We start from the raw sequence: 23,006 nt of genomic DNA, 5'->3' as shown, positions 1-23,006 counted from the left end.
TTAAGGTACACTCTGGTGTCTGAGTGTTTTAAATCTTGCTCTGATGCTTGTTTCACTGTCACCACTTTTCCAAAAGTCCTCCTGCCCCTTCTCCTTTTTGAAGTCCCACTACCCCTGGTATCTTATAAAATTCTAAAACTTGCATGTTCTGTAAACGATAACTCTTAAAAGAAATTGAAATTTTGCAGCATTATGATGTTCAAAATGTGATGTTCTTGCACTGTGCAGACAGATTTGTGTCGCATGTATAGTTAGGAAGACACTAGGATTATCTATTCGTTTCTAGTATTAATTGGGGAGCCACAGGCAAAATGCATGATTTCACAAAACACTGAAAAGTATTATAATAAATGAAACATTAATATAATAATAGTAAACCAGTATATTACAGAGTTTTTTTTCTCTTGAGTGATATCTACTCAGGCAGAAGTAAATTAAATGGGATGATTAGAAACTTTGCTTCCCACTTGCAGGTTAAAGACATAAACCCAGGGATTATGACGTCAGGAAAGGAGAAATTGAGTTGAGAGCAGAGCTCTTTGGTAATTCGCCATGATCTGAATCTGCCAGAGCCAAATGCACTTACAACCTTTCATTACAAATAGCCTGTGATCTGAACCTCGAGGTGGATTCTACTACATCTTATTGAAGGTACATTCGCCTTATGTCACCGACGAGTAAAACACGACTTTGGGTGAGTTTCCTGTTGATAATGACAGGGAAAATTTGAAAAATAAAAGTTATTTTCTTATAGCAAGTTAATACTCTAAAAATTCAGCTGTTTGCCATGTCAGAAACTTCAGTCATTTGCATCTGAGCATTAAAAATATGGTAATACTTTGATGAGAAATGTAATTACAAAGCTAATAATATGCGATTAAACAGTGAGTTATGGAACTTACAAAATAACAGCAGGTTATAGGTTGGGTGAACAGCTGATGAACGTTAAGGCAAATTCTTTGGTGCTGCGCACATGATATTCACATGATTCATGAATTAAAAGCACAGCTTGTCCTGCTGTCCGGTATCAGCTCCTGTGCAGTTGGGGTGGAGGAGAGAAATAAATCCTACCCATTTTACAACACATGTGTAAGCCACTGACCTGTACATGAGCCATATGGTGGCAGATGTGAGTGGATGCTTAGTTTTTATCCAATGTATATAATAGGTTTATTTATAGTGCTAATGTTTGTAATACATTTTAAAACTGCTTCCTGACTTACCTCATATTGCCTTTACTCAGTGACCTGCGCAGTGGGCCTTCACTCTGCATCTTGGCTTCTCAATAATAAAAATAATATCTAGGTCGCAAGAAAAGTATTACTGCTAATTGATGTTGTATCTGCTACTGCAGCTGGTTAACATAAGCAGATGGAAATTTAATGGTGGTGCTTGGTCTAGTGTATTGTCTTGCAGTGCACTTTACTATATTTGGAACTAGGTTTGATGAAATCTGTTCTTAGCATCCATCTAGCAGTGTTCAGCTGAAGTTAATTGAATGGAAGATGGTGGGTGATAGTGAGGCTTTGAGAAGGATGCAGAGGAGGGCCACAAGATTAATTCCCAGTTTGAAGCATCTTGGCAATCAAGATAGGCTAAAAGAACTGGGACTCTATACCACCTACAGCATAAACTTAGGGGTGATTTGAACAAGGTTTATATGATGATGGAGGGAATAGTTTTTTCCAACTAAATAGGTTAAGGAGGACCAAGGGTCACCATCTCAAGTTATATAAGGCCAAAACCAGGTTAGATGTCAGGAGGTGGTTCTTTTCCCAGAGAATAGTGGATCTCTGGAACAGGCCACCAGCTCTTGTGGTGGACAGCGATTCACTGAATTCCTTCAAGCGAGAGCTGGACCTGTTTCTGGCTGGGGCCGAGATCACCTCGTACAAAAGGTAGGAGCTGCATGACATTAATCAGGGTCTGAGCGATCTTCTGGACTAGTTTCGATCGCCTAAGGAGGTCGGAGAGGAATTTCTTAGATTTTCTTTCCCCCAAGTCGGCCCGGGTTTTTATCTGTTTTCTTGCCTCTCCCGGGAGATCACATGGTTTTTGGGTGGGGTAGGGAGTGTATATATTGTGATGCACAAGGCATCGCAGTTGTGTGGGACAGGATGGATGGAAAAGAGTATCTTTTCCTGTCTGTTATTGTTCATACGTTCTCCACAGATGCTGTTACACGCAGCATAGGACAGCTAAATCAGGCTACTTGCTGGAAGGTAGGTCTTGTCATTGTGACTCAGAAGAGGGGACCCTTTATCACTGGTGCAATAATGTCCTCACAACAAGCAGTTATGTGCTCATATAAGTCGAACTAACCAAACAAAGGCATTACAGAACTTTGCAGTATATCAGATCCCTCAATTCACCTCACCAGCCACCTTAATAGATTGCGTTTTCACAGTAGATAAAGGAGTGTACGGTTTCCTGCCCAATATCTATGTCAACGACATTGAGACCCAAGGATCGTATCAGAGATCTCTTACATTCTAATAGCTGATGTACAAAGTATCACATGCCACCAAATGATTCTTCTCTCTTCGAAAGCAGATAGGATACATGCTATTACCAAACTGGGTCTTTGAACAGGTGGTTTTATTTTCATGAGACAGATGAGTGAACAGTAAATAAATAGTATAACACAATAAAATTTATATTTCTCTACCCTCCTTAATAAATTAAATAATGAAGACAACACACACTTTCTCTCTAAACATAGACCTTAAACAGAAATGTACTTACCATAGCCTCTATCTAAACTAATTCTCTTTCTAACGGCACAGAATTTTATAAAACATGTAGCTTTGTAGCTGTTGGCCGCAAGACTCAAAGACAAGCTGAGACTGACTAAAATAATTCTGTAATAGGAGATCTCTGACCACTGCATTACTCATCAAAGAGAACTCCAGCCAATCAATGATCCTGTCCCCTTCTGACAGGTCTCAAACCCAGTACCCCAGGCTGGAGTCTTTTCTTTGATCTTTATCAAAGTGGCTTGGGATTACCCCCATCCCCAGCTATCCTCAAACTAAAGCAGTAGTTCTCATTATATTAGATCAAACAGCTATTCATCAATACTGAATGCAGGCAATCATTGACAATGGCAAAAATGCTTGTGATTCAATGCAATGGGCCTGGGTTCACAGTACACTTCCAAATGCAGTAAAATGCATCAAAAATGTGCCAAAAATGAAACTTCTGAGGGCATGCTCTCAGAACCCCCAGGAAATAAAATTTGCACCTTCTAAGTCCACTCCTGCAAAAATTACACTTTTATGTACTTCAGTTTTCCCTATAATATAGATAATTGAGTATAGCTGCAGCTCAAGTCATGACAAGTTCATGATCCCACTGCACTCCCATTGTAACTACTTATTTTCCTATGTCATGCGTGAGGTCATTGAATTTGTTTTCACAGAAAAACAATTTGAATTGTGGAATGTGAAAACACTAATAAAAGTCGTGAAATCCAATGTAATAAAAAGGGATTTAACTTTTTCAGTCACCTTGAAATAGTGGCCTTTATTCAGGGATGTTTTTCATCTGTACATTGTTTTTTGAGTTGTCAGCTTTTTGGGGTGTGCAAATTGTTTTGAAGCTGTTCGTCAGCTTTTCCGAGTTTGTGGGTTGGCCTATATGAATCAATATTATTACTGGACACAGCCGAGCTTCAGCCTCCTGTTCATTGGTTTTGTGGGAATTCTTCATTTGCATAAGAATTGTACGCAGCTGTGCAATGTGCCAAATATGTGTACACTTGTCCAAATCAAAGAGAGGCTGACTTGACTGTTATTGATCATACACTGATTCAATAGCATGTCAATGGCATATAACATATTGACCCTTGCTAAACTGTGGATTCTTTATTTCTGCTACACAGCAATCTCAGCCAGCCTCTGCAGTTTCAACCAGCTTGTTCTGCGTATTAAGTGAAGCTAAAGACTGCTGTGACTTTTTGAACTCGTCAGTAGCAAGGAGTTCTGGAAAGCAAGTGCACATCCAGATCCTATAGGAGTTTTCTTTAGAATTTAGAAATAATAGGAATTTCATCATCTTAATGTAGTAGTTAGTGATGGAGGACACAATAGGACACATGTGTATAATCTGTGTTCTTGTTTTGCAGCAATGCGCTGATGGGCAAGGTGTGAGGAAAGCCCTCATTATGGATTTGAAATGGCCATATCTTGGAATGGCTTTCTTCGTAATCGTCTCTATCACCATGACCTGCTGCTTTGTGTGGCAGTACAAACTTCCAAAGAAAGGCACGAGTAAGTGAAAGGAGGTTTGTCATTTACTTGGAGCTGAGGTTTAGTATCGTCATTAGTGCCGTTATAAGCGTACAGTTAATAATCGAATTTTGTTACAGAAGCTGCATCCTGTTTGATGGTGCACTATTATAGTGGAGCTCCATTGTCCACCTTCCCAACTACTTGTCATAATTCTTTTGCGGGGCAAGAATGAGACAGAGAGACCATAGCCGGATGTAGGGCCGAAGAGAATTTGAATGAGGCGGGGTCAGTGGGAGTTGGGGCTGAATAGTATTCGGGTTGGGAGTGATGTCAGGATGGAAAGGAGGCATGATTCTGACATTTTTTGCTTATCGAGGAAAAAGGGGCGGAGAATTGGTGGGACACGGTCCCACCCCAAATTCCTTCCCCACTGGTGAAAGCTCCAGTATCAAACTGTCAGGCCCAGGGATTTTGGGGCCCATCTACCTACCTATCTATATATATCTTATTAAAAATCTTGGGGGAGAATTTAAATTCTCCAGATCTTCCTCTGTAACTCTGGCGGAAACCTTATAGAATCTATGTAATCAGCTGTTTATTCTGTTTCTCCAGGGTTTCCTCCAATCTTCTGTCGAAGTTACGGCAGGAGATTGAGAGAATGCTCATGAAAATTTTTAGGCCTTATGTCTGCGTGCATTTCCTGTCCAGGAAAATCTTACTTCCTGTTGTCATGCTTTTGTCACACTTCTTGTGTCAATTTTTTTCCATTATAAATTCCTATATCCAAATTTATAATGGAAATTGCCTATGTAAACTTGTCACTCTGTAGCACCTCAGTTTTGACTCTCCGAGCTCCTCAGTGTGTACTGCAGAGAAATTCGAAAGCTCCAACCAAATGCCACAAGTTTTGCTACTTAACTATAAATAACAAGATAGTTTGGGCTATAGGTAAAGGCTAATTCCCGATAGGTGCATAAAGGCTAAACCCACCGCCTTTTCAACTCCTTCAGATCTGGGACATTTAAAGAGATGAGGCTGGGCAGAAGTAAAAATAGCTTTGTACACAAGCATGCAAAATGAAAGGAACCAACAGGGCTTTATGGCCCGATAAAAGGACCTGTGGGTTTGATTTTGCCTGTTTGGACATCCCAACAATTTCCTGCCCACAGTTGTCTCAGACAGAAAGCCTGGGTAACTGCTGGGTGTCTTCCTTGATGCTACCTTCATTTGCTCCTCTTCGCTTGTGATCTGTCCTCCACCACTGCTCCGTCCTCCAGCTCAATACTTAAATGAATGAAATATTATGTTCACTGCTCAGTTAACAATGGTATTTTCTGGGAATGTGAGTCCTCCAAAGGAAAAGATTATTATGAATTTTGTCTAAAATTAAATCTTCTTAGCTCTGTTATTTTTCTGTTTATTTCAGGTGAATTTACTTTGTCTGAAGAGCCCAAACCAGTCCAAATGTGCCCCAGGCATCCCATACCTGTGCCACTGGTGCATCCCATGCCGATTCTAAAAGAAGCCCTAGAAAAGGTCAGTAAATTTTTAAAAAATAGTGCGGCTGGCATTAAAAGAAATTGGAAAATCTAGAATTAAGGGCAAGATTCTGGTCAACTTACTATTTTGCTCTAACTGCTCAGCTTTGGAAGGGTGCTAGTTTTTTTTTGGCAGAATAACACGAAATTGAAGGAATTGCCAGGAAGAAGCAAAAATAAAAATAGAATGAAAAATATGAGTACAATAACAGAACCAAATCTGACATTTTCCAATGGAAAACTAAAAATTCAATTTTAATTAGATGGGGATTTGTTAAACGTGGTAAGAGGTGACTTGAGCTTATGAATTTTTTTTTCTTACGCAAAACCTCAGAATTATAAAAAAAGACAGTAGGACCTGTTGCTTTGGCAATTGGCATCTTGTCAATTACTTTGTAGATTTATGTGTGGCTTGGATTAGAACTACAGTATTGCAGTGAATGTGGGGGCCACTGTTACTGATGTGACTCAGCACGCCCTACTGTTCTGCAATTGGAGCTAGTGGGCGGACTTTATTTTTTTATTTATTTGTTCTTAGGATGTGGGCCACACCAGCAAGGCAGCATTTCTGGCTCATCCCTAGTTGCCCTGAGGGCATCAAGATTCAACCACATAATGTAGGCCAGACCGGGGAAAGGTGGGTGTGCAGGTTCCCTACCCTGAAGGAAATGAATCAGGTTGGGCTTTCACAACAATCCAGCAGCTTTCATGATCATTTTCTTTCTGGTGTTAACTCACAAATTACAAAATTTATTGAATTCAATTTAACAATTTGCTACAATGGGATTGCTAGTCCAGAATCATGACCACTATGCCATCGTCCCTATAGAAGGCACTGTTCAATGAAGTTTGTATATGAAATTCCTAAGTCTATCTGCTCCTCTACTTTCAAAGTTTTACCGTTAAGTGTACATTTCTTCTTAATATTCCACCCAAAGTATATTAACTCACATTTTTCCACATTAAATTTAATCCAACATCTATCTGCCCAGTCAACGTACCCATTTATGTCTTCCAAAAGTCACATAAAATCCTCTTCTCAGTCAACCATGCCTTTTGTTTTTGTGTCTTCTGTAAATTTTGATATCCTATACCCAAGCCTAGACCATTTGTTTACACAGTGAGAAGAGCAACTGTGCCAATATTGATGTTTGGGGGACATCGCTGTTCACCGCCCTCCAGTCCATAAAGCATTCATTAACCACTACTCTCTATTTACTGTCCCTTAAAATTCCCATCCATGGTGTCACATTCCTCTTCATACTGTCTGTCTTAATTTTATCAAAAGCGCTCTTATGGAGCATCTTATAAAACGCCTTTCGAAAATCTATATACACATCAACTGCATTTCCTTCATCAGTACACTCTACCATTTCCACAAAGGGCTCCATTACATTTATCAGACACAACAAATGTATCCAATAAGTGACAGAGATCTTGTTTGCAAGGGGCAACATCACTTTCCCTGCGGAAAGGATGCACCAGAAGAACAGGGCACAGAACTTTCCCTGGGTAACGGAGTTCCCAAGAATGAAGAGCATTGTAGACAGCAGCCATGTATTATACCTACTGTTACATCTGGCCACTGCCTACTGCCAGACTATGTTGCACTGCTGTCCTATGGGGTGGCTGCCCTGCATTTCCAAACAGGGTAACCCTTCCCACCCCCACTACAAGCAGCAGCACCTCCATTTTGCCAGCCTTAAAACAGGAGGCCACGTTCATCACTTGCCCATAGACTTCATTTCATACCTACATATTGGGCTTCCTTCCCTTCATTTTAGCCTGGTATTTCTTCCCCTGTTTCCCCCCCCCCACCCCGCCAACCCCTTGTCATACAACCTTGGCAAGGCTGAGGAATATTTCAAACCCATTTTGTAGCTTTATAAAGACTAATACAATATTTGGCTGCCTATTAAGTCTTTAAGTGGGCACCTCCCATTAAATTTGAGTTGCTAGCCAGATTTACTGCCTGTTCATTAGGTTAGTTGCTGCTGCAAAGAGCTTATTCCAATTATTCAAATGACTTTAACCCACAAAATTACATGCAGTCAGCACAGTGTGCTGTGTGCTAGCGTTGCCATGGCACAGATTTTGTTGGGAGCACAAGATTGGGATTAATATTTGTGAATGAAAGGGAACTGTAATAATGCTGTTAAATTTGCCAATGACATGAAGCTATGTGAGTAGATAACAAATAAAACACAAGATTTATTATGTAGATGGTTGAGATACAGCAAATGGACTTTAATCTGGATAATACAGATAAAAGCAAATATAAGTAGAATATGAAAGGGTCCTGTTTTTAGTTAGGTTAATGGAACTTTGTGATTGAGATAATATGAAAAAGTCTGTACTGGCAAAGGCTGATAAATAAAAGGATTGGGGAATGTTTGTGACTCATCACTTGAAGCATTTAGTCAGTGTGAAGCAATCACTAAGGTAAATCGGGTGCAGAGTTACACCTGGAGAGTCAGAACAAGTTATACTGACCTTGTACAGATCAATACTGAGATGATTTCTGGGCATGACATGTAGTTTTGGTCATCCTATCTGTAAAAGGATTTATTAGAAAGAATTCAGAGAAAGGTGACCAGGAGGAAAGAAGTCTAAGGGGAGTTATGATATAAGCCTTTAAAATAATGAAAGGTAAACACTTGGCTGAGAACTTGCTTATATTTACGCTTTGACTTCAATGGAAATAAAAATTGGAAGAGATGCGAAATGGGCTGCCGACCCACTATCACCCGTTTTACACCATCGCACAAAGTCAAAATCTACCCCGTTCGCTCATGATTTATTACATTTTTCATAACATGTTATTACCAAAATTATATTTCTCTTTGTCTTTGAATATAAGTTAGGCAATATTGACTCTCTTTTTTCAGGTTGACTTTCTTTTACGTCATCAAATACATGCAATGAGTCTGCCATCCATTTCAGCTATTATAATATATAATGATACTGTGTTGTGGACTGGAAACTTTGGGAAAAGAAATGCATCAGACGAGTTTTCACCTCCACCAAATGAATATACTGCTTACAGGTAACTTTACACATCCAGCTGTGCCATCTGACACCTTAAGACCAATCTTACTTTCCATGACACATGATTCAGTGAAGAATTCTATATTGCTTATTTAAGGCACTTTTACCTGCAGCTGCGCCATAAGTGTAACATTTCATTTATTTACAAAAGGTTTTGTTATTTCACAAATCACTAGATAGTTTTGGATGAAGGAGGCCCTTCAGCCCATTGATCTCCAAGAACCCTACCATCTTCCCTCTGTAACACCAGCTGTTTCTTAAATGAAGACAATGAGATAGTCTAAACCATCCTTCGTGACAGTCCCTTGCAGCTGTTGATCACTCACTATGCAAAGAAATACTTCTTGACATTTATGCTAAACATGCCTTTCAGAATCCTGAACCTGTGCCCCCTTATCCTACCGCCTTGTCGAAGCTGAAAGTATTGTCCTGGGTTCACTGTCTCTGTTTGGTCAATTATCTGATATACAGTGTTCTGACCAGGACTCAAGTACAGCCTCACTATATTGTCCCCTTGGCGCCATTTCTTTTCGAGGCAAAACAGCCTTTATCTCATCAAGTCATTGTATTCGGTTCTGTTTTGTTTGTCTTTCCTCACATCGCTTGGAGGCAGTGATTGATAATCCCCCCGCACCTCCCCCCCCTCACCCCCCCCAGCCTTGACCCCCTGCCACATTCCACCTTTGCTTCAAATTTCCCATGGCAGGTTCTTTTCCACCCAAGGAGTCCACGTACTTTCCGTTTTTATATCGAAATGTATTGAACTTAATTTGCCATTGATCGGCTGAAGTTCGTACCCTGTGGAGCTCTGTTTAAGATCTTGGATTTTAGCTGCCTCCTTTGAGTCCACAATGCACCCTAGCTTGGTGTCATCTATGAATGTAATTAGCTTGAAGTGAAACATCACATCCAGGTCATTTCAGTATATGAGAGAGAGAAAATCATAGCAAAAGTCCCTGGGGAATCTCACTCAATATCTCCTTCCATTTCGACCCCCCCCCCCCCTCCCCTTACAAATACCCTCTGCTTCCTTTTCTTTAGGCAATTACCAATCTGCATCCATGTATTGCTGTTGATATCTGTGGTAAGTAATTTGTGAAGACATGTCATGTGGTGAAACTTTGCTTTTCCCTTCTTTTTTTTTCTACTTTGGGTTCCTTTTACCGCTCCCTCTGTGGCCAGGACCTGTTTTCTCCTCTAGGTGCATTCTCAGACTATTATGCACTGTGACTCATGTAGAAATTAGCAATATTATTCCCTGAGGTGCTGTAATTGCCATTCACATAACACTTATTACACTAAGTACAGTATCATTGTTTCCTGCGTGGTAATTTACTGCTGGTAAATGAAGATGAAAAATCTGAAAATGTTTGCAACAATTGTATTAATCATTCTAAAAAATTACTGTGGGGTAATTCTTGATGTTACAGTTGAAGATAAAATGGTTAACTGAAGCCATAGTATAACTGCTGAACTTGCATCGATTTGAAAGGAATAAGGACTTGGAGCTGTAAAACCTCCATATTTCTCAAAAGCACCTCAAAACATTTCACATATAATCAATTACTTTGAAGTGCAGTGACTGTTAAAAGAAAATTGTAAACAATTTTACAACACCAAGTTATAGTCCAACAATTTTATTTGAAATTCACAAGCTTTCAGAGGCTTCCTCCTTCCTCAGGTGAATGTTGTGGAAATGAAATCCTCGAACCCTTCGCATTTATAAATCACAGAACAATACCTGGTGATTACAGATAGTCTTTCCAACTGCCCGTTGCCAAGGCAATCACAGTGTGCAGACAGAGAGGTGTTACCTACAAGTCCACCGAATATACAAACCACCAAAAAAAAACAGAGAGAGAGGCAGAAACATAGAAAAGACAACAAATGACCCATTATATTAAAAACAGATAACATTTGTTCGCTGGTGGGGTTGCGTGTAGCGTGACGTGAACCCAAGATCCCGGTTGAGGCCGTCCTCATGGGTGCGGAACTTGGCTATCAATTTCTGCTCGACGATTTTGCGTTGTCGTGTGTCTCGAAGGCCGCCTTGGAGTATGCTTACCCGAAGGTCGGTGGCTGAATGTCCTTGACTGCTGAAGTGTTCCCCGACTGGTTGGGTGGCTGTTTAAAGGCGAGTAGTGGAGGTGTGGGGATGGCCATAGCGAGGTGTTCGTCGTCATTGATGACATGTTAAAGGCTGCGGAGAACATGGCGTAGTTTCTCCGCTCCGGGGAAGTACTGGACGACGAAGGGTACTCTGTTGGTTGCGTCCCGTGTTAGTCTTCGATGCGGTGGTCTATGCGATTTTTCTCTGTGGCCCGTCGGAACTGTCGATCGATGAGTCGAGCGTCATATCCCATTCTTACACCTCCACTACTCGCCTTTAAACAGCCACCCAACCTCAAACAGACCATCGTTCGCAGCAAATTACACAGCTTTCAGGAGAACAGCGTCCACGACACCACACAACCCTGCCACGGTAACCTTTGCAAGACATGCCAGATCATCGACACAGATACCACCATCACACGAGAGGACACCACCCACCAGGTGCATGGTTCATACTCCTGTGACTCGGCCAACGTTGTCTACCTCATACGTTGCAGGAAAGGATGCCCCAGAGCATGGTACATTGGCGAGACCATGCAGACACTGCGACAACGGATGAACGGACACCGCGCAACAATCACCAGACAGGAGGGTTCCCTCCCAGTCGGGGAACACTTCAGCAGTCAAGGACATTCAGCCACCGACCTTCGGGTAAGCATACTCCAAGGCGGCCTTCGAGACACACGACAACGCAAAATCGTCGAGCAGAAATTGATAGCCAAGTTCCGCACCCATGAGGACGGCCTCAACCGGGATCTTGGGTTCATGTCACGCTACACGTAACCCCACCAGCGAACAAATGTTATCTGTTTTTAATATAACGGGTCATTTGCTGTCTTTTCCATGTTTCTGCCTCTCTCTCTCTCTGTTTTTTTTTGGTGGATTGTATATTCGGTGGACTTGTAGGTAACACCTCTCTGTCTGCACACAGTGATTGCCTTGGCAACGGGCAGTTGGAAAGACTATCTGTAATCACCAGGTATTGTTCTGTGATTTATAAATGCAAAGGGTTCGAGGATTTCATTTCCACAACATTCACCTGAGGAAGGAGGAAGCCTCCGAAAGCTTGTGAATTTCAAATAAAATTGTTGGACTATAACTTGGTGTTGTTAAATTGTTTACAATTGTCAACCCCAGTCCATCACCGGCATCTCCACATCATGTTAAAAGAAAGAAAGAACTTTCATTTACATACAATAGCACTTTTCACAACCTCAGGCCATCCAAAAGTCAATGAAGTACTTTTGAAGTGTAGGTCACTGTTGTAATGTAAACGTAGCAGCCAATTTGCGCACACCAAGTCCTCAAACAGCAGTAAGATAAATGACCAGATCATCTGGGATTTTTTAGGTGTTGGTTGAGGGATAAATATTGGCCAGGACACTGGGAGATCTCCCCTGTTCATTTTTGAATAGGGCCGTGGCACCTTTTACATCCACTGGGAGGGCAGACATGGCCTCTGGCAGTACAGTACTCCCTCAGTACTGCACCGGAGTGCTAGTTTGGATTATGTGCTCAAGTCTCTGGAATGGGGTTTGAAGTCACGATCTGACTTACAGGCGTGAGTGCTGACACCTTAATTTAACTGTTCTATAATCCCATTCTATACTTTGCTGTATTTGGGAAGAAGGGAGTACGTCCAACAGGACAAGCCAATGGTAGAAGCTGACAACAAAATCCACAACATCTTTAGTACAATTTCCACTTGTAAGGGAATTTCTGGGCTTGAAGATATTTGGAAATGTGACTAGAATAAGAATATGTAACTGATCATGATAGTCTTAGGCAAGTAATGTTAAGGGATCAATTTCTGGAAGTGATTCCAGAAAGTCTATGGATATGATTGCTTGACCAGGAGCATAAGACTCTGAAGCAATTAGGTGAATGAACAGACCATTATGCCACATCAAAAGTATTGGGGTCCCAGCAACTGGATAGGAGACAGTTGGTTGCCCCAAAATCCAGGAGGTGCACCTGAGTAAGAACCCATGGGGTAAGATCTCAGGTACTCCAGCTGTTGTGTAATATGGCACAGTATGAACAATTGCTGGTCTAGGTGTTGGGCCAGATTCCAGTTAGGAAGGATGACTAACATCTAGAGAGTAGGCTGGCTCATGCTTGTGGTCTCATTGGGTCAGTTGGCCAAGGACTAATCAGAATACCATTCGTGATTGGGAATGAATGTAGGAGCATCTACACCTGTCCCAGTTGTAATTCTGCTGGGTACTGATTTGAATGATGGGCATGTTGTGGCTAATTTGGTTATAGAAGAGAAAGCTTGAGTGGTGACTTGGAGTCAGGCAAAGGCTATGGAGTCAGTACAGTGTGATCTCACGGGTTCCTTGCTTGCCAAGAGTCATTTAGGGAACAGTACATATTAACCATGATAGACTACACATCTGGGTATCCAGATGCAGTAGCTCTTGTGCCTATGGACGCAGATGCCATTTCTGATGCATTGCTAGAGATGTTTGCTTGTCTAAAGTCCAAATTAGGAGCGAATCCTTGTCCTCCTCATCGGAAGAAAAAGATGAAAAAAACAAAAGTTAATTCGAGTTCTTTTGCACACTTTCATTTTCAAAATATGTACTTACGATGAGATTCCTTCTCAAAACCAGTAAATGTGAAAAGTTTTGTGGTGTTGAATTCAGTGAAAGTCTTAATCAATTTCCTCTTGTTTCAGGATTGCAAGCATTTCCAAGATATTCCCTACTATAATGCTGTACAAACTGTGGCAGGAAGGAAAAATTACATCACTGGATGACCCACTAACAAAATATGTCAAAAACTTTACAGTTAAAAACCCACTGGGAAACTCAAAAGAATTAGAACGTACATATGAAGCAGATAGCCTGGTATTTCTTGGAAGAGGGAAATCCGCTGCCAAAGTATCATCCGTGACATTGAAAAGAATGGCCAGTCAGCTGTCAGGTGAGGAAAGTATTTTATACAATATATTCTTGAACAAAACATAGATTGAACTGACGCAGTAAATATTGTCTAGTTAATAATTTTAGAAAGTAACAATGTTATGTCAAGAAATACAATTAGCATGGAGTAAGCCAAAGAAAGAGGATGTGCACACCTGAGGTGATTATGAGTAGATTGTGTGGAATTTTACAAGCCAGGAGCATATATCAGGAATTCCCAGAATATCTTCCGTCCTGTGAAGCCCGCTGACCTATGGGCCCAAATTTGCTGTATGCTCTCTCAGTGAACTAAATACTAAACAAAGAATTTAGATAGTGTCACAAAACATTAAATTTTGTAACCCTCGTCTGCATACATGCCAACCCACAAACTTCAGAAAAGCCAACAAATAGCTTCAAAAAAGCTGACACAACCCCAGAAAGATGGCAATTCACAAACAACCCTCAATAAAAGCCTATGACCAAGGCCACTGTTCCAAGATGACCCGATGTATCCAGCGGGAGACAGTGAAACAGCCAAGTAAATTCGGCCCCATAATATTTAATCAATGTGAAGAAATCAAGTTTTTTTAAATAAAATTAGTTTCTTTGACCCGTCGCCTTTTCACATTCTCCAACTTCCCAATCATGCTTTAGTGTACCGTAAGGTTTTGATGGCTTTCAGTTTGAGATCATTCCCAAGGACTCGCGGTTGTTGGCTTTGGTTGGAGAAATATTTAAACGTTGTATGAAATAATTTGCAGGGTTACCCAGACGACTCAGGTCAACAAGTCTGCTTTGGAAAGGAAATACTGAGATGGCACTGAAGCTTCTGCAGGATGATTTACTTGTTGCTGACCCTGGCACAAGGTTTGAGTTCAGCTTTTATATCATTCTCCAATGCTGACAAAAAGTAGCATGGAATTTCAAACTTTTTAAAGAATTGCTGACCAATTAGAACTTCTATCTGTTCCTTGATTTTTTAATTTATATGTAATGGAACATGCTTACCCAGTTAAATATTCCAATATTTCTTTATTCTATACAAATAGTTGATGAAACCTTTCGTTAGAGTAGCACAAGGGGTCTGGCTCGAACCCACCCTAAACAGAACGGTGGGAAGATCTCTCATCTCACTGCAATAACAAGTATTGGGTAAAAGGGCAGTTTTAATCTGGTTTCCATCCCAAGCAGCAGTACAAAGACTGCCTCAAAATATATTTGATCAGTGTTTAACTGCCATTATAACTAATCTGCAAGGCTCCAGCATGATTATACTGACAAACAAATGTCTAGAGAGTGTGAGGCAGAGCGGGTATAATGCTTCTACAGTAGGGGTTGGATCTTTGATGGGATTTACGGAGCACCTTTAGATTAATAGTGCAACTAACCTACATCCGAGACAAATTGAGTGAAAGCAGAAGTACATTTTCCATTATCTGTGCTATTAGTCCTCTTTGTCATAAGAATTTTTCTAAGCATTCCTGGCAGCTATCGTGCATTATTCAGCATAATGTACAATGACTCATCTTACTGTAACAGAGCAACACCCAAGAAATGTTGTGAGGCCATGCTCGCAGCTCGAGGCCTCGCCATTGGCGGAAGCAGGTGGGGAAATCGGGAACAGAATTTTGTGCATCTGTTACTTAGCAGGTCCGATTTTATAATGTGCATTTGGGGGCTTGAAAATGAGGCTGTGCTACCAGCATGTGCAGGCTTCATTACCAGTGTTGTCCTTACCCATTAAAACTGGGCACTTAACTGCTCAGCAGGTAAGACCTGTCTAGTCAAGCTTCTTAAAGGGAGGCTGTGCTATTGCATTTAAAGTTTCATTTTTTGGGCTGGGAATACTTTGGTATATCTGCATAGTGCTGCCTTTTTGTTCAAGTCTTAGTTTTGCTGTGCTACACTCACGTTTACAGTGCCCCAATCCTGCTGCAGTACAAGTGATGCCTAAGAAGGTTGGGAGTATAGGACTCACTATATCAACGCCCATACTGTTCCATGATTTGGAGGAGGAGGACCGCTTCATGAAGGGACATTATCTGCAGGTGTAAAGACTCCCCAGGCAACATGAGGACTATCTAAGGTTGCAGTGAGATCTTGCAAACCCTGAGCGATGGTTCTTGGAAGTCACTCACCATCTTCTCTTCAAACGATCCCCCAAGAGCTGATGCCCTGTCGTCATTGCGTCCATGTTGGTGGCAGTAACCAGTCTCTGTATTAGGGGAGCAGATGAAAATGTTCCTGGAGCTGCCACTCATTCTACATGGATGAGAAGCCTTCCCTGATCGTGTCACAGAGGATGGCATTCGATTCCACCATGACCCCAGCCATCTGCTGTGCATCCTGCGAGAGTCTGCGCAGTCAAGCCGCATATGTGTGACGCTTGGCCAACGTTCTTGTTTTCATGGCAGGACCCCCGAAATCTAATCAGCAAGCTCCTAAACCTGTGCTCAGCACCGTTAGGCTATATTTCCATTGCTGCCTTTGCTGACTTCCTTGTGCTCTGTGTATCACCAGTACAAAGCCTCCATCTAAATTGTCTATTTACCTCTGGGAGGGTCTCTCTGGGCTGGTGGTTGAGAGAGAGAGGGTGAATGATGAAGTGGGTGATGATGTTGCGGTGTATCCAGAAGTTGAGGGACCTGCAATTTCTTCTTCCTTCTCCTCGTTCTCCTCCTCCTTCTCCTTCTCCTCCACTGCTTCCCGCTATCTTGCATCTAGAAGAAAAGTACAGGACAAGAAGTCAGAAAATGCGGTGGACAAAGTAGGAAAATGTCAGTCGCAGAGAAACGGATAACAGGAGCCACCTTGTAAGAGGTCTGGCTGTGTCATAGAGCAGAGTAAAGCAGCAGAAGGTACAAGACACAGGGCCTCTCATTTCTCCAACAGTCACAGTATGGGAGTGACTCCCCAGGAGTGATGGGGTCTCTTCCTCATGAAGAGTCTAGACTCAAATGTTGGCCCTCGCCCATGCCCTGCCTTACCCTGGAATTTTGGGCATTTAACAGTGTTAGGAAAACCTGGTGGCCAGATTATATAATCAGTGACAAATTTACATAGGCAACTCCCATTATAAATGTGGATCTAAGTCTTTATAATGGCAAAAAATTGGCACAAAATAAATCACAACAGGAAATGCATGCAAACATATATTTTTTAATACATTATAGATAAATAGATGCTGCATAATTTAGGCTCAGTTTAACGTGTTTATGTAAGGAAGCATATGTGCAAAGTCAATCATAAGAAGTGTTCTGATAACTGAATGACACTTACTATTCTGTCTTTCTTAGGTGCCATTACAGTAATTTGGCATTTTCCCTCCTGGCTCACATCCTGGCCAATAATGTTGTTGGATCAGACTATCAGCGCTGGATTACCGAGAATATTTTAGCTAAAATAGGAATGGAGCACACTGGATTTGAGTTTACACTATCAGTCCGTTCTCAGTTGGCTGTCGGTGTTTACAGCAATGGTCAACCTGCACAGCTTTACGACCTTGGTTGGTACCGACCCTCTGGCCAAATGTATTCAACTGCTGCGGATCTGACTAAATTGGCTATGGTGTTTTTGGGAGCTATTCACAAACATCTTCTGGAGCCTGACGCCATAAAAATGATGCTTACACCAGCGTTCAGGTGTTCTGAGGACTACTTTGCCAGCAAAACAGGAACACCATGGGAAATCAATGAACTATTTGGTTATGATATAATTAAAAAAGATGGTGACTTGGATGGTTATTCAGCTACATTTTCCCTTGTTCCTAAGCTCAAACTCGGATTCGTTATTTTGATGTCAGGTTCCCGACCACAAGAGAAGGACTTGACTACAGGAGTTTATAATTATCTAATACCTGTGATGGAGTCTGCATTTCGACAAAGCAATAGGGTTCTTTCTCCGCCTCCTCACACTAAGCCTTATGTTGGTTACTATACATATGCAAATCTGACCTTTTATGAGATAAAGAAAGATGAGAATGGAGTTTTAGTGATGCAGCAGTTTGGCCCTCATATTGAAAACCTGATACCTGAAAGATATAGGACTATCAAGCTATGTTATTTGGAAGAGAGGGTATTTCAAATTGTATTTGAAAAAGAATACCCATGTATCTTGAAATTTAGCACAGCTTCAGTGTCACTTGAAGCTCAAGATGGACAGCTGTTTAATTTTTATCAGTTCAATAGAAAAGGCCTGTCTACTGGTTTTGATGCTCCAGGTCTTAACACATATAATATCCTTCGAATAAGTCGTAAACCAAGATTTTAAGATTTGACAACAGATTGTAGAGCTATTTTAGGAACATTTGAAAAGCCATTTTATTTATAGAGTTAGGAACATAAGAAAGCCTGGAACAAGAAAAGGGCCATTTGGCCCATCAAGCCTTCTCCATGCAGAGACCGTTTATGATTACTCTCTCATGGGCTGCCACCACCTGTTGATCCCCCACTTTACGGAACACCATGGCTGGGAATTTTCTTGGAGCTGCTCCCGTTTCCATGACGTAACTTCTGGTGAAGTTATAACGGTGGAACAGGAGCAAGTCTGAGGTAATTCCCAGCCTGTAATTCTTCCACTACCTCCTCAAAAAAATCAGGCAGTGCTGTTAAAATCTCTATAACCTTCAAGCATCCTTCTCTACAGATATCAATCTGGCTGTCTTTTGAAGGCGTCAATTGGTCCTCAATCAACTAACATCTCTGGGAGTCAGTTATAAGTAGACATCAAATGAACACTTCCAATGGGCATAAGCTTTCTTTTTGCACTTGTATTTTAATGTCATTTTTATCTGCAAGGTATACATACCTCGTTAAGTTGTGATACGTAGTAAAGTAGTGAAGTTCGGTTTTACATACTGCTGCTTGTAATATACCTTTGGCTAAATGGATCAAATCCATTCCCATTGTGCTGGTGCTCTCACTTGTAATGATAAACACATTTTCATTGTAAGCATCAAGATTAAAAGTAATTTTCTTCAATACATCACAGGCAGGAAGCAACTCCACACTTTGCTGTGCATATCTTAGCTACACAGTAACATGGTAATGTTTTGGGCAGGAGAAGACTATTGTCTACCGATCTAGCCGACCCTTTCAAACCTCCCATCAAATTTCTTACTGTGATTCTATAACTAATTACCCTCATTCTTAATTGTTAACGGGAATTCATCCAGTTCTTTTTAAAACCTGCTATGGATTTCTGTTCAACTCTGCTGGTAATCTAGTCCACATTTCTACTACCATTCTACTAAAAAAAATTGTTGCCTAATTTCCTTTGACACTCTTAACTTTAAATTTGTTCCCTAATCCTTAAATTCTGTGCCAGACAGAAGTTGTTTCTGGATCTAATTTCTCTATCCCTGAAAATTTTAAGGACATTATCAAGGTCCCGCTCATTCTTCTCTTAAGAGAGTAAAGTCCCAGGGTAGACAATCTTTCCTCATAAACCAGCTCTCTAAGTTCAGGAATCAGCCTCGGGCCCCCCTCTGGATTTTCTCTAATAGATACTTATCTTTTCAGTGATGTGGAGACCAAAGCTGAACAAAGAACTTCAGATGAAATCTCACCAAGGCCTGATAAAACTTCAAAATCGCCTCCGGGCTATGCATCCCAACATTTTATTTGCTTTCTTAACTGCCTGCGAGCACAGAACTGGCAATTTTAATGACCTAAATGAAAGAATGAACTTGTATTTATATAGCGTCTTTCAAGTCCTCGAGACATCCCAAAGTACTTCACAGCCAGTGAAGTATTTAGATGTGTGGCCGTTGTTATAATGTAAGCACCAGACCACCAAAACTCCCAGATCTGGTGGTTTCCTGCTCTCTCACCTCAAAAACGGTAGCATTTAATATGTAGTCCACACTCATGATATTTTTTACTTACAACAACAATTTGCATTTATATAGTGCCTCTAAAGTAGTAAAACGTCCCAAGGCGCTTCACAGAAGCATATTCAGACAAAAATTGACACCGAGCCACGTAAGGAGATGATAGGACAGGTGACCAAAAGAGCTAGATTTAAGGAGTGTCTTAAAGGAGGAGAGAGAGGTGGAGAGGTTTAGGGAAGGAATTCCAGAGCTTAGGACCTAAGCAGCTGAAGGTACGGCCACCAATGGTGGAGCGACTAAAATCAGGGATGCACAAGAGGCGCAGAGATCTCGGAGGGTTGTAGGGCTGGAGGAGGTTAGTCATGACTTTTCACTTGTCTCTGTTGAACTCCATCTGCCACCTCTTCTGTCCATTGATTCATCTTCTCCAACTCCCTTTTATTATCAAACATTGGTTTGCATCATTGGCCACTGCACACAGTTCGGTGTTGTTTGCATTCTTAGATGCCTTGGGCAATGTTCTCATTTCCAAGTCACTTATATAAAAGTTACAAATAGCAACGATCCCTATGAAAATCTCACTACCTCGCTACGCACCACCATTCCGTTGTCCACCTTCCAGTCACACACCAATCCAGTCTATTAATTTGCCAGTTAACCCATGGGCTGGCACCTTGTCTGTTATGTGCAACGCTGCCCAATAGCTGCAGGTAAAGAATTTAACAGCTCGTGGGAAAGTGAATTAGAACCGCATTCACCCGCCGTAGCAATAAAAAGTTCTGTGGAGGGTCTTTCTGTTCTCCTGAACAGCACATTTTGCATAGCGTTCTTTGCTGATTTAAAATGCTTGATGAAACCCCTCTGTGTTGCCCTTGCAAAGCAAAGTGGAGATTTTGCAGGAAGTTGAGATAGTGCCAAAAACTAGTCAAAGAGATCTGGTGAAACATTTTAAAATCTCGTAGTCCACATTGCCCAGCCTGATAAACAACATGGTATAAAGTTATGAATGACTGGCTGACCAACTAGAACCCAGACTCGATGGTGAAGATCCAGATGTTGATTTCACACTACTGCGCTGGACATAGAATGTCACTTTAGACACTTTGGACGTTTAACACCTTTGTCTCATTCTCTTATGTGTTTATGTTTTCTCTAGTGTTTGTAGCACTGTACTGATGTTCGCCAGTAAATAAAATTGATTAAAACTTGTGATCAACTGGATGTAACGATCAAACTGAGGGCTGCCCAAATCAATCATTGTAACTACATTCCACTGTATTATAAGGATTAATGGGAGTTAAAGATAATGGTCCAGAAAACATGTGGGCCTGTGATCTCGGCAATTATGCTGAGATTGCGCCTGGCAGTGACCTCCTCTGTTGACCAGAATACGTGCGGTCAGGAGGTGGTCACCTAATTGAAATGTTCCTGGCAGACACCCTGGCCATTATGGGCGTCTGAGGTTGGAAACTGTGGTATATAGTCAGTTGTAAGGGATCTGATAGAAAAAAAAATCAACTATTTCTTTGAGGGTTCTGGCCACAATCCTTTGTCTGAAATTCCAAGGCGGGCCCCAAAATGGCCATTCAACAGGCTGTTCACTCTGGGAGTAACCAGCTGCCAAATCTGCCCTTATCTCCCCCTATGCTGGGGAAACAGGAACTTCCAATGCAGGAAGTCCCTGCCCTGGGCCCAGCCCCCTTTGACACCACTGGCCTTGCATGGGGTGGGCAGAGGAGAGGCTTTTCCCTATGGGAGCTCTGAGGTTAGGCTGGTAGCCAGCTTACCCAGTCCCAGCCTAATTTCTGGCCCTCCTGGCACCAATAAGTTAGCAGCCTGGGATGGGCCATGCCCCAAAATATTGACAGAGGTTAGTAATGAAATGACAGAGCTGCTGACCATTATTTACCAATTTTTGTTTAGAAATAGGAATTGTACCAAAGGACTGGAATGTACTGAATATTAAACAGCTATTCAAAAAAGGAGAAAGGGGTAAGTCAGTTAGACCAGTTAATAGTAGGAAACCTGTTGGAGCCCAAAAAAGGAAAATATTAGCGAACACTTTGAAAGGCATTCACTAATGAGGGTCAGTCAACACCGATTTGTAAAGAGCTGGTCTTGCTTGACTAAGTTAATCGAATTCTTTCAGGAAATCACCAGATGTATAGACAAAGGGAATGTAGTGGATGTGGTATATTTGGATTTTCAAAACATATTTGATAAAGTGGCACAGAAGAAATTGCAAAAAGGACTAAGGCCCATGGAATTAAAGGTAAAGTGGCAGAAGAAACTTGACCCTTTCAGCCTGGAACGAAGGCATGAGAAGTGATCTTATAGAGGGATGTAAGATAGTTAAATTAAATTTCAAGAGTAGAACAAGAGGACACAGGTTCAAACTAGTAAAAGATAATTTTAGGAAATATATTAGGAAATCCTTCACACAAAGAGTGATCAACATGTGGAATAGCAGTCCATATAGAGTAGAATCATAGAATCATAGATTCATACAGCACACAGGAGGCCATTCGGCCCATCATGCCTGTGCAGGCTTTTTGAAAGAGCTATCCAATTAGTCCCATTCCCCTGCTCTTTCACCATAGCCCTGCAAATTTTTCCATTTCAGGTATACTGTATATCCAATTACTAAATCTGCCCCCACCATGCATTCAGGCAGTGCATTCCAGATCATAACAACTCAGTAAAAGAAATCCTCACCTTTCCCTGGTTCTTTTGCCAATTTTCTTAAATCTAGTGTCCTCTGGTTAGCTACCCTCTTGCCAGTGGAAACAGTTTCTCCCTATTTTCTTGCATTTCAAGATTTGATTAGCATAAATTCAACGCAGATTGTTAATACTCTCCCTCTTAATTAATTGCTTTGTAATGTGATAAAATAGATGGCTATACGTTTAGTTGTATGTGCCCTGTACACTAGGTTGTATGTGCCCTGTACACTTGGTTGTATGTGCCCTGTACACTAGGTTGTATGTGCCCTGTACACTTGGTTGTATGTGCCCTGTACACTTGGTTGTATATACATTATAGCCAGTAGATGGTACTGTTTGTTAAAATTTCTCTCTTCCCACCTCGTGGCTGTCTGTTGGTTTTTATTTGTTTCCGAAGGAATGCCTGCACTTTGCTACACGCAGTCAACATTCTTCGGAATGATAAAACTAAGGTTTAAATCGATAAACAGTCTTCAGTACCAAGTAATGAAAAATACATAAACCACGTCCCCCTCCCCCCCCCCCGCCCAAATCGCGTAACATTTAACTGCATACATCGGCAAGTGCCAGTGATGGGAACCGTGCCGTCTACAGCTATCAGAGGACGGGAG

General features: G+C 41.4%; 1 protein-coding gene across 2 annotated transcripts; it reads left to right on the top strand.

The window, feature by feature from the left end:
• Window positions 1–236: 236 nt before the first annotated feature.
• lactbl1b (lactamase, beta-like 1b) lies at window positions 237–22,754 on the top strand. Of its 2 annotated transcripts, none has more exons than XM_067970490.1 (7): window positions 237–651; window positions 4,127–4,271; window positions 5,659–5,768; window positions 8,659–8,816; window positions 13,614–13,861; window positions 14,604–14,709; window positions 17,139–22,754. In XM_067970490.1, exons 2-7 carry the CDS (start codon window positions 4,166–4,168, stop codon window positions 18,109–18,111), a joined length of 1,701 nt encoding a protein of 566 aa, XP_067826591.1. In that variant the 5' UTR covers window positions 237–651; window positions 4,127–4,165; the 3' UTR covers window positions 18,112–22,754. The 2 variants fall into 2 exon arrangements, with proteins under 2 accessions (XP_067826591.1, XP_067826590.1); XM_067970489.1 differs by having other exon boundaries at window positions 237–694.
• Window positions 22,755–23,006: the final 252 nt, after the last annotated feature.

This window comes from Heptranchias perlo, chromosome 32 (assembly GCF_035084215.1).
Source record: "Heptranchias perlo isolate sHepPer1 chromosome 32, sHepPer1.hap1, whole genome shotgun sequence".
Classification (NCBI taxonomy): Eukaryota; Metazoa; Chordata; class Chondrichthyes; order Hexanchiformes; family Hexanchidae; genus Heptranchias; species Heptranchias perlo.
Note: the sequence above shows the minus strand (reverse complement) of the source record. Positions and strands in the feature narration are given on the sequence as shown.

Excerpts from the sequence above, each read along its gene's own strand:
- lactbl1b (XM_067970489.1), top strand. The coding sequence starts at position 665 with ATGTCACCGACGAGTAAAACACGACTTTGG. Across the intron at positions 4,272-5,658 it reads ACTTCCAAAGAAAGGCACGA|GTGAATTTACTTTGTCTGAA; the intron begins GTAAGTGAAAGG and ends TGTTTATTTCAG. Across the intron at positions 13,862-14,603 it reads AATGGCCAGTCAGCTGTCAG|GGTTACCCAGACGACTCAGG; the intron begins GTGAGGAAAGTA and ends AATAATTTGCAG.